General features: G+C 35.5%; 1 protein-coding gene across 7 annotated transcripts in view; it reads right to left on the bottom strand.

Annotated features, from left to right (window-relative positions):
* LIN54 (lin-54 DREAM MuvB core complex component) overlaps positions 1-12,250 on the bottom strand; it is a 68,389-nt gene that overhangs the window by 42,034 nt on the left and 14,105 nt on the right. For all 7 annotated transcript variants that reach the window (XM_036853376.1, XM_036853379.1, XM_036853374.1 and 4 more), the window contains exons 3-4: positions 8,541-8,664; positions 2,103-2,245 (exon numbers count right to left, since the gene is read on the bottom strand). In XM_036853376.1, coding sequence (XP_036709271.1) covers positions 2,103-2,245; positions 8,541-8,664 — 267 coding nt within the window. The remainder of the gene's footprint in view (positions 1-2,102; positions 2,246-8,540; positions 8,665-12,250) is intronic.

Genomic DNA, 12,250 nt, shown 5'->3' with positions numbered 1-12,250 from the left:
ATGCCATCAGATATAGCCCACATACCAGTCCACAGTGCCACCATCTACTGTGTTCTTCAGGTTAGGAATCTAGGAGTCATCGCTTAGGTTCTCCCCCTCCCTAATACCCTGACATCCAGTCATTATGTCTTAAACCTCTTTCAACACGTCTCTTCTTCCTAGCCCCTTAGCTACTAGTCTAGCTCAAATGTGAAGTACTAAAATACTCTAATTTAGTGATTTTCTACCCTGGCCTACACTTTAAATTTTTTAAATATTAAATCTAATACTTAGACCCCAACCTAGAGACTGACTTTAGTGGGATCAGGTGGAGGCCAGCCAGGAGTTTTTTCGAGAGGTCTCCAGGTGCTTCCAAAGTGTAGCCAAGGCTGAGAATAACTAACCCAACTGGTCTCTTCTAGAATCCAGCCTTACCTTCCTCCAAACTATCTTTCATTATGCTACAGAGTCATCTTTTTTGAAATGCAAATCTCATATTATCCTAGAGCAGTTGTTTTTAATCTAGGCTACTCATTATAATCACTTAGCGTTAAAAAATCCTGATACCAGGCCAAACTCCAGACCAATTAAAACAGAGTCTTTGGGGATAAGAACCAGGCATTGGTATTTATTAAAGCTCCCCAGGTGATTCCAATGTGCAGACAAGGTTGAGAACCACTGTCCTAGAAGCAACGGGAAGTCACAGAAAGTCTTTAAGAACAGTAAAATCCAAACTCCCCTGAGGGTAACAAAACCTTCCATCTAACTTCAGCACCCTCGGCTCTCACACTACCAAAGCAATGTAGCTCCCTACACTACCCTTTTACACGGGGCCACGCTTTTACACTTTTGTGTAAAGTATTATCTCAATTTGGAAAGCTCCTATGCTCACCCATAGCTAAGGCCCAAACCACCTTTAAGGTTAAGACCTTTCAGGAACAGCATCCTTTGTATAACCCTCCTCCGACAGACACAACAGGGCTCTTCAATCCACCTGTGACCGTTATGATTCTGTAGGGCAGTTCTTAATGTTTAACTCTAACTTCCCTACTGAACTACCTGAAATTTAAAACTTATCTTATTCATGCTTTTATCCCCAGTGCCTATCACTATGCAGAGCACATAGTGAGCACTCAAATATCTGTTGAATTCATTCCATTTAAGTAGATAATTATCTGTATTATCATGCAGGTAGAATCCCATTTTAATAAACTGTAACAGACATCATATTTATACACTATAGTCAAGTCTCATTAAAACAGAAACCAACAGTTAGACTTTTTAAACATGTAAGGCAAACGTGTAATGTTTGTTCTACTCATGAATAGTAGCAAATTAAGGAAAAAGGCAGGTACAAAGGGCAATGTGTTTCCAGAATCGCAAGGGTGGCACCTTACAGAATAATGATGCTTGGCTTTCCACCTGAATATGTACTTTAAGACATACTTGTTCCAAAATGTTATGCTGGTATAATGACATCTGTATGTTTTTGGAAAGTGAGCTAAGACTACTTAACTTGACCTAAAATGACAGGTACTTTGCCCCCTTAAAAAGAAAACAAATTATGACAAGCTTTCAAATGCTTTGAATGAGTTGTGTTAAGCCTAAAAAACCCGAATGATATGATCACCAGCATTTGATGGCAATTTCTAGTACTATGGGTACTCTGTTACCCAGCAAAAGCTCAGCTCTCCATAAAATCAAGGACAGCTTAAGCAGAAGACACCGAATATTTTATTTTTTAAAAAGTTACATTTAACATTTTATATTTATAGAGTCACTATATATGTGACTGACCCAAAGACAATAATTTTGCACAAGTATTAACTGAAGAGGAACCAAACACCTACATAATGCACCTCGTTCAGAAGATTTACGTTGTACCCACATTCACAAGGGCCATTAAAATAATCTTAGCATGCAAAATGATAACTGTGTAACTATGCGTTCAGGGTAAGTTTTTTATCTGTTGTACATCCTTGATTACTAAATTAATCTGATATTCACCAAATACCTATTAACTGTTTGGGAATATATTAAAACTGAAGTATCTGAAGTGACTAGTAAGAAAACAAAGTCATTAACCACAATACTTGGCGTTTGTGGCTAATTTATTTTTTTACCTTATTTGGCGATTTCAATGGTGAGATGGCTATTTTATTTGGTGTCTGTGTTGTAGAATTTAAAGTTGATCCAATAACACCACTTTCAGATATTGTTATGGTCTTTGATGGAGTCCCGGGAGTAGACTGTGAAAGAACCCTACCTGCAAATGAGAGGCAGCACATCAGTTTGACTCTTTTCAATAATCATATAAAAATGTATTTGATGATGATTTATACCCACAAGGACTGTAGTATATATGTTCAATATTTCATACGCAGCCACTTATGAACTGAAACACTTAAGTAGGTCTAATGAACTATGGTGAACCTAGGCAGAAGGAAACAAAACAATGCTTCTTAGTAACACTTAGTATTTTAATACCACCTTACGAAAGTCCACGAAAACACTTCTGCTCACATTCTCATCAATACTGCTTTGTGTTTTGTTTGTTTTTTTGGCCACACCACTCGGCTTGTGGGATCTTAGTTTCCCAACCAGGGACTGAACCAGAGCCCTCGGTAGTGAAAGCACCGAGTCCTAACCATTGGATTGCCAGGGAATTCCCTCATCTATAGTGTTAGGTTATATCTATAAGAAAATAAGCTCAGGACAACTAAGGAACAAGTCCTGTGTAACACAGCTCCTCAAAGTTAGGACTTGAATCCAAGTCTTAAAACTTCAGTCTCTGTTCTCTACTATACCTCAGCTTCTTCTCTTTGAACTGAAACCATTCAGGATACAATTTAAGTCCACATCTATAAAACAGATAGTCACTGAACTAACTTGAACACTGGTTTAATACTGTCTCATTTTAGTCTGCCAAAAGGGAAAAAAAAAATTCTTCTAGCTGTCCTGGCCAGATTCCAACAAGAATGCTGTGTTCCCTTCTGGAAATATCCTTCAGGAACAACACAGAAAAACTATAGTGTGTCTGGATGGCTTATGGAATTGGAAATCATATCACAAGGAGTTGAAATATTGAATTTTTATCCTAGGCGAGAGAGGAATACAAAGACATGACACAGCTCCAAATTCCTGAAAGACTGTGTGATACTGCCATTCACCATTCTGGCGCCAACCTCCTCCCCTTCCATTCTGGGCACACGGTAGGACTGCCCTTCCTACCCGTCCCTGCTGCTCCCTATGGCTAGATTAGGGCCATACGACTAGTTCTGACCAAGAAATTATGAGTAGAAGTGATGTGTGTCATTTCTGGGTCAGAACATTTACTGCCTATGCAAGACCTTCCAAAGCTCTCTTTTCCTCACCACGTCTGAGACGGTGGCTCATCCATCAGCCGGGGTCCTTGAAGGACCATGATGAGAAGAGCCCCCTTTCTAACCCACAGTAGACATGCAGATAACCATGAAGTATGAATACAAAATAAAATTTGTGTTTTTTTAAACTTCCGAGATTTAAAGACTGTTATTATGGCAGAGAACCAAGACTGTCCTGATTGATCCACGCTGTCAAGTTGAAGGATTAGAACCACTCTGTATCCATCAGATGCACACACTAATATACAGAAACAGAAAATTTTCAGTTAAGCAGTAAGAAAGAACTTCTAACAAAAATTTCCAATTGAAACGACTGTTTCTTTATGAGTGCGTTTCTACTCACTGAAGGTGTTCAAAACAGATGCTGGATAATCAAATCCACTGGCTGAAGAGGAACTCCAAGCACTCAAGAAACAGAGAAGGTAGATAACTAAATTATCTCTAAAATCCCTTTAGATGCTATGATTTAACTTACAGATACAGTTAGAGATGAAAGAGAGAGGGAGAGATGAAGAGAAAAAGGGAAAAAGAGAAAAAAAAGAAGGGTCTTACCCTTCAAACAAAAATAGAGAACTAGCATGTAAGAGTTTCAGGGCTGTTTTTTTTCCTAATAACAATGCGACAGTATACTTTTTTTTTTTTTTTTTTTAAATGAATCAAGTTTTGTCTGACACATGAATTTTTAAAATATTTTAAATATATTTTTTCAATTTCTTTTAGTACACGATTACATTTTATATTATTGACATATTCCTTAATGAATTTCAGTTGAGAGTTTTGCTAGGGTTTTTTTAGGCTGAATTACATCATAACTAAATAAGTCAATTCTATATAAACTAAATGAATCTATATCAAATATTTTTAGAAGGGCACCCTCAAATTTGGAGCCTGCCTGAAGTAGCATGTTTGTCTGTTCTGGTTTCCAAAACTAATACCTCTGGGATAAGCCTAAAGCCCCAACAATCATTATTTTAAGAAAAGAAACTACCAATAAAGACACATTTTCATAAAATGATCATCATTTACAGTTATTACTATAATTTCTTATTTGTTAAGCATTACATACATCTCAGAAAACATACACATAAAAATCCTCTATTCCTGAGGATAACTGATACCAGAAAAAGGCCACTTCAAGTGAATTACATTTAAAACAAGGACAAAAATTTCATTGTAAATAACAAAAAAAAAAAAACCCTAAAACTAGAACTTTTTTTGCTTATATTTAACAAAAATTCAGTTTATAATTATAACTATACTATCTCTTAGAATGAACTGTTTAATTTGAGGGGGAGAGGATTCTTCTGAAAATTAGTAATGACAGCACAATGACAGATTCTGTTTGATGGGCGCAACATGATGATACAGAAGATTATTTCTGCCAAAATATTTTAGGATTTCATCAATTTTCCCAAGAACCCTCTATATCCTTTAAAATTCAAATTATTCTTTTTTGAAGGGCCACTTGTTTTTCATCCACATAGCATTTCTCTTGATTAATCTCCAAATCCCTGTTTATCCTTGGCTCCACAGACAGATTCAAGAAAGTGTACAAGTTATACAGTTTCACCTTGAAATCAATTTGCAAAGCATTTTACACTCTACTGTCAGGTATTCTCCAAGAATCAAAAGAGACATAACCAAAAAGCTACAGATGGGACAGGCTGGGGGCAGAGAGCTAGCTTATCGGAGCCAGGACTAATTCTATAAGAGATTAATTCATTAGTGAATATTTTCACATTGATGGAGTTTGCTCTGCTATAGCAGCAACCTTGTACCTTGGGAGCTCTGATAATGAGGACCTCTGTACCTCACTTAACCACCTCAAAAGTCATGTGAAGTGGTTGGTATCAACATTTTACAGAAAGGAGTAAGATGAACAGAAAATATATTTACCCAAGATCACAGAGAAAATGAACAGAAGACCCGTAACTAAAACCCAAGAATTCTAATAGCTCCTCCCATACACCACACTGCCTCCGTGATATACACATTCACTCAACAATACACATTCACTGAACCACATCTATGTGCTAGAAACTGTGCTAGGTATCGGAGAGTCATAAAAAGCCAGTCATAAAAGGACAAATACTGTACGATTCCACTTACACGAGATACATGGAAAAGTCAAATTGACAGAGACAGTCTCTGCTAGGGGCTGGGGGAAGGAAGGAATTGGGAAGTTATTGTTAAATGCATACAAAGATTTAGTTTTGCAATGTGAAAAAAGTCCTAGAGACGGACAGTGGTGATGGTTGCACAACAACGTGAATGTACTTAACACCACCAGTGGTTAAAATGGTCAACTTTATGTAATGTGTATTTATCACAATTTTTAAAAAAATAATTAATCTTTAAAAACTAGATGGCAAACAAAATCCAGAATTGCTATTAAGAAAAATCTTAAGTGTAATAGGGGAGACAGACAGACAAGGAAACCAAGTATTACAACATACCATGACTAATGGAAACATTAAAAGCCAGTGTGAAATTTAACAGAAGTCTGATTAAAGTTAAGTATTTGGTAGGTATAACCAAGTTTTATGGAAATATATAGGAGATGGTCAGAGAAAAGAGAACCTAACTAAACCTAGGGATCAAAAACTTCCAAGACAGGTGGAGATAATCCAAAGATAAAATGGATGAGTCAGCCATAAGGAAAGCAAAAAAAGTCATTTCAGGTAAAAGCAACAGTGCCAAGAGCCTAAGTTCTGAGAGAACATGGGCCATTTGGTGATCTCTTGAAATAAGTTATATCAGTAGGTCTGGAGCTAATACGAGGTGAAAATGAAAAAGGTATGTGTTATATGATAAATGACTTTAATGTTAAGAAAGCTCTGGCATTTGAACTTATTCCTGAAGGATTAAGGCCAAGAAATGGATATGGCCAAGAAAATTTAAGCAAGGGTGTGACAAGATCATATTTGCATTTTAGAAAAATTGATTTTATACAAACACTAAGCTCATCTTGATTAAAAGACAGAAAAAGATACCCCTCTTCCATGAAAAGCCCAAAGGTCATTAAAAAGCAGTCTAAATGTAATTTGAAAGATCATTAGCTATAATATAAAGATAATGGAACCTCCTTGTGATAAGACAATTCAGCAGGAGAGCTACTTTGGTGGTTTAAAATTTGGCTTACATTAATTTAAAAAGCTATAAACTACTAGTTAACAGTAGAAATTATCCCTCCAAACTGAACTTAATGCCAACAGTTCTAGTGAAATTTAATAGAAGTCTATCTCTATGCATTTTGGGAGGGCTAATACGTCTGTCTGTAATTAAAAGGTGAAGCTATGATTAGTGTGCAACACACTGTAAATCACCCAAAGACCCAGCAATGACACCCATTATACTCAAATGTAAGAGAGGTGAAATCTTGACATTACCAAATATTCACTCAGACACTTCTGCAAAACCACAATTATTTACCATACAATTCCCCTTCGCCCCTACATAATTAAAAGTTTTAAGGGACTCTCTCAAACTCAAAAACAGTAAAGAACATTGCACTGAGACATTCCTCCTCGTTAACCACCTCTACCCACCCAACCTCCTAAGGGTCTGGTGGTCCCTTTATCATCAACATATCCAAGCCTTATTCACTTTCAGCCAACTGAAGCCCACTTCCTGAAGCAGCTCTAAATCCAAACCTTTTCCAGTTTTTCCTCTGGGGCCATACCTATCTCCCATGACAGCCCTCTAGATACGAGCATCCTATACCATCCCAAATCTCTACTGAAGGCCAAAAGAAAAAGAGAACATTCACTCACCCAACACTGCCCTCAAACTACAATCTCCCCATGCCTTCTCTCACTTGCTAAACAGAGAAGCTTCCCTATATATTATAATTCAAAGCCTAGGAAAATGATAATTTCACTGCCACTGACTTCAGAGCTGCCTACTGCTATACTGTCTGTAAATTTATCAAAGACAGTAGGAGGTGGTTTTAATACATATCCCAGGGATGGTTAATTAACATTTGAAGTACCTTCATCAAGAATACACATTCTAGAAATGGGTAATTAGCATTTGAAAGTCTCTAGTCAAAGTCTACCACCCAGAGGTGCTTCCATAAGCTATTAGAACAGTGGAAATTAAAAATGAGCTCCTAAATGGTGAAAGGAGTAATGTTAGTATAGCTCTGAATTAAAGACCAGTCACCACAGCTGTGTGATTTTCTCCAGAAGTACTGAGGTGCTTGCCAGGCAAGAAGAAATAAGAGAGCCGGGCTTAACCAAGCCATTACAGAAAGAGAGTGAAAAGAGAATCAATGGTGTTTTCAGGGAGCAATAATGATGGGTCATGAACTTCATGCTGAGTAAGAAAGAATTTGAGGACTGGACAGGGATTATTAATGAGAAAGTGGAAGAGTTAATGGATCAGAGATTTCAAAGTGAAAGAATTACTAGATTGGAAGTACAAAGGCAGATAAACTAGAATAATAAAGAGTGAAAACCTCAACGTCAAGATTTCTGAGGTGTTATTGGTGATGACATATTTTAAAAGTATATAATAAAAGAGAACTGGGCCACACTGAGGAATTTGCTGGTAAAAGTAATATAACTAAAATTCTGTTCTCACTTAAGTGATTATTATCATTGTGATAATTTTCTGTTTCATAGAGAACTGCATACAGAGAATATTAAAATACTGAAACCAAAAATTCAAACAGAAACCATGAAATACTATACTCTCACATATATTACTTTAAACCTAATAGACTTATTAGCATGTGCTCTACAGACAAATTGCCTGGATTCAAATTCCAACTTGGCCATTTACTAGCTGAGTGCCTGTTTCCACACTGGCAAAATGGGGATGTTATTAGTACCTACCCCATAGGATTGCCAGAGGATTATATATGTCACTCTATGTAAAGAGCTAAGAATAGCGTGGAGGCCATAACAAACACTACCTAAATGTTAGCTAGTATTATCAGAGTCTGAGACTTCACTACTTTAAAGGTATACCAAAAAGGAAAGAGGCTAAAGTAATGGACTGATTTTGAGATAAGGCATTTTGCTTGAAGGATACATTTAATAGGTGTAACATTTCTTACGAACCAGTTTGATTTATAGTAATAAGCACTAAAACATTTCAAGGTGGTAGAACAGCCTTTTTTAAACCTAAAAGGAAGGTAAATATTTAGCTAAACAAACTATAAAGAAATATAACCTGCAATGACTGGTGGTGATACTTGAGTTGTCTGTCCTGTAACTGCTTTACTATTAATTGGTTTTGCAAAGATCAGCTTCGTGATTACTGGACCAGAGGTTGGTGTTCGAGGCTTCTTCGCAATCTGAAATATATAAATAACTATAAAGACCATTGTTTCTATAAAACACCTATTCAATTAAAATTAGACAAGATTGATATACAGAATTACATGTAAAACCAGCTCATTTAACAAAACATATCTAAGTATTGACGTTAAAAACATTTAAAATGCAGCCATTCATTAAAATACTAATATGATCACATCCTTAAGCCATTATACAATAATACCTTTGGATTTTATTGCAAATCCTTATTTTAGTCTCTGGGACATATGCATATAATGAAAAACAAATTAATTTTTAAAAATAATGTTTAATGTTCAATAATAATGTTTAAAATAACCATTTAATAATAATAATGAAACACAGATATGGCACAGCAATATCCTTTTCCAAATAACTAATTATTCAATAATAAAAAGATGGAGTAGAGTACGTTAAGAAAGCATAGTGCAAATGATAAATATAATTTCATTGGCCCCTGGAAGCAAAATATAAATACACATAAAAGATAGGCTCATGATTATATCTTCAACTTTAGATCTATATATCAGGGGCAGATAAATGAGGAACTGCACAAGTTAACACCCTAGGATACAAAGAGACATGCTTGGCAAAACAAAGACTATTCTAAAGGTGAAGCCTCTGAAATATTGTTTACTAAAATACAGTTTACTAGACTATAAATTGTTTGAAGGGAGGGTCTATGTTGTATTCATCTGTGCTTTTACATTATACTATGTTTTATTCATCTCTGCTTTTACATTATACACGGTACACTGTTGCCCTAAACTAAAATTCTCCACAAGTCAAGGAAGGTAGAGTTACCAATGTTCTCATACTGAAATTGCAATGTATGCAAGGCACAGCTTTTTCTAAAGGTCAGAAGCAGAAATTTAGCAATGATAAAAATCATAGACTTTCAGAGCAGGAAGGACATTAAATACTAATTTTATCTTTGGCAGATTGAAAATTGAGGCCCTGAAAGTACTATTATTGGAAATAATAACTCAAAATGAACAAACATGACCAACTTAAACGACAAAACATACCAGAAGCTGTAACTGATTACAGAACTAAGTAAATATCAGCTTTGTGCTCAAACTATAAATTAAACTTAATAACATATTTTCTTACACTTAGAATATATTACTTTCTTACACTCAGAACATATTACTGACAAAACAAAATGTAAAGGAAACACAAATCACCTTTTAAAAAAATGAACCAAAGAGATCCCCTACTATATTAAAAAATATCCAGCTTGCAAAACTCTGATATACCCAAATAAATCCATAATTGTACGTTTAAAAACTGATGCAATTTGGGAGACACACAGAGAAAATATTTCCCAAGTGTATTTACAGGCCTAAAACTCTAAAATAAGTTAGAATATGTTGTCTATTGACTTAGTATTAAGAATCTCAAGAGGCAGAGGTACTGATATTCTTGGAAATCTGTGTCTCCAAATAGATAATCTTAGCTATAGAGTTTGGGAACTTAAAGTATTTCCCCATTTTTAACTGATTTTCACAATCATAAAACTATATGAATACTTACCAACCAGGAAAAAAATGTAAACAATATGACCAAAAGCACATTAATTATTCAAATGAACAACCTCAACTTGCCCTTGTGGTTTTGTTTCTTTAGTGTAGCATTGCTGAGAATAAGGATTTCCAGTTCTGTCAAGGAACCAGGCTTTTTGCATCATGAATTCTAAACTACCCTAGAACAAATTTACTTTATTAAATAAAACAGAGCATAAAGGATCATTTTTTTAACAAATGTATCTAATTAGCAGATTAAAACAAAAATGAATCAAAGAAGGAAATTTACAAATAAGACTGCCAAAAATGTGATCAAATAATACATGCAGGTAATTTTGGGCACTGTGTTATACAGATTCAGGAACTAATAAGGAGTTATGTTGTTCCAGACGGCTAATTATCTATTATTCTTATATACTATGCACAAGAAGCATAGGAAAGTGTTTATGTATCTGTGATTAAGTGTAACTATACCTCTTTGTTACGGCCTCTGGCCTCAACTGTCACCTTTCGAGATGGGTCTCCTTCTTCTACCCTTTCCTATTGTCCACACCCTAGTAAGTTTCAATACTCGGATTAAATTTAAGACAATGCTGAGAACCGTCTGGGAAAAAAATCAGGGGATCATACACACCATGTAAAAGTAAACCAAATATTCTGTTGCCTAAAATGGACACAGATAGATGTGTAGCTTTTTGTTTGTTTTTTCTGTGCTTCAGTGCTTCAGAGCTTTATAGGCTACTCTTGAGTTGAAAAGATTTGAGTTGCCTAAAAATAACTGGACAAGTAGAACAATATTCTAAATGGGGTTTCTTTTGTTTTTGTTTTTAAACAGAAGTTCTTTTTAAATAAATAGAATCAGATTTTATAAAAGTAAGGACAAGAAGAGAAGTTATAAGAATTAGACCCCAGTCTTTGTTTTTATTGTCAATACTTAGGAGATTATAGTAGAAAACTAGTGGATACAAGTAAACTGGTCTTACAAACAGTATGTATACATTGCTCTTGTAAATGAAAAAAAAAAAAATGACATTCTGATGTACATTTTCAGTATCTTGCGAACATGGTTATGATTCACATCCCCAAAGCCAGATAAACTCTGGTAAACCAATAAAAACAAGTTTTAAAACTGATTAAAACACAAGCTGAGGACAAGGTGCTTGATGGTGATAGGATATCTCATTCAAGAGATCCTCACCAAAAAAAGTAAAAGGAAGTCAGAATTAAGTGAGAGACGACAGTGAACAAGAAAGAGCACTAAATGTTTAATAGTGGCAGAAGGGACATGGACAAATTATAAAGTTTGAGAAATCTTACGAAGTTCTTAAATAAAAAGCCTGTGAAAAATAAGTTTCTAACTATTTTGCCAACATAATAACCAAAACATTACTTCTAATATCAGCTGAGAGTGGATAGTTCCCCAAACCTTCCTCCTTCCTTATACACCTGCTTTACTTCTCTAACTCATGCCTTCTTTCTAAAAGCCAACTCTTTCAAACAGGAAATGCATTTGTGTTCCCTGGTCTTAAGTGGATCATTGTATTTCTAAGAGTAGTGGTGACCTAAAAAGGCCTACTGGGCATGAAAAATGGGGAAACACTTAACATATGTTCTGGTAACCTTCTATCTTAGGGTCCTATTCATACTAACAATGGGTACCATTTTGAAGGATTCTCAATGTTTTGAGAACCATACCAAAGAGTTATCTTTTCTTATGTGTTTCATCACGATCAAATAGCCATCTTACAGCTAAAATCAAAAACTCAGAGAAAATAAGTAGCCTATCCAAAGTTCCACAGCTGGGAGGGTAGCAGAGAAGAGACTGAAATCCAGTTGGTCCAATTCTAAACCTTCCATCACATGGCACTGCCTTTCTACATTGCAAACATGAGCAATGCAATGGACAGTAAATTCCAAAGAAGAGGCACACATTGGCTGGTATGCACTACTGCTGGCTTGAAGGGTTTCTCAGAGCAGCAAGTTTTCCTAGACTTTGGCCATCTGTTAGCTGAAAATATCATGTCTGAATGATTTTTTGACAGCCCGACATCAACTCTGG

The sequence above is a fragment of the Balaenoptera musculus genome, chromosome 5 (genome assembly GCF_009873245.2).
Source record: "Balaenoptera musculus isolate JJ_BM4_2016_0621 chromosome 5, mBalMus1.pri.v3, whole genome shotgun sequence".
Taxonomy (NCBI): Eukaryota; Metazoa; Chordata; class Mammalia; order Artiodactyla; family Balaenopteridae; genus Balaenoptera; species Balaenoptera musculus.
Note: the sequence above shows the minus strand (reverse complement) of the source record. Positions and strands in the feature narration are given on the sequence as shown.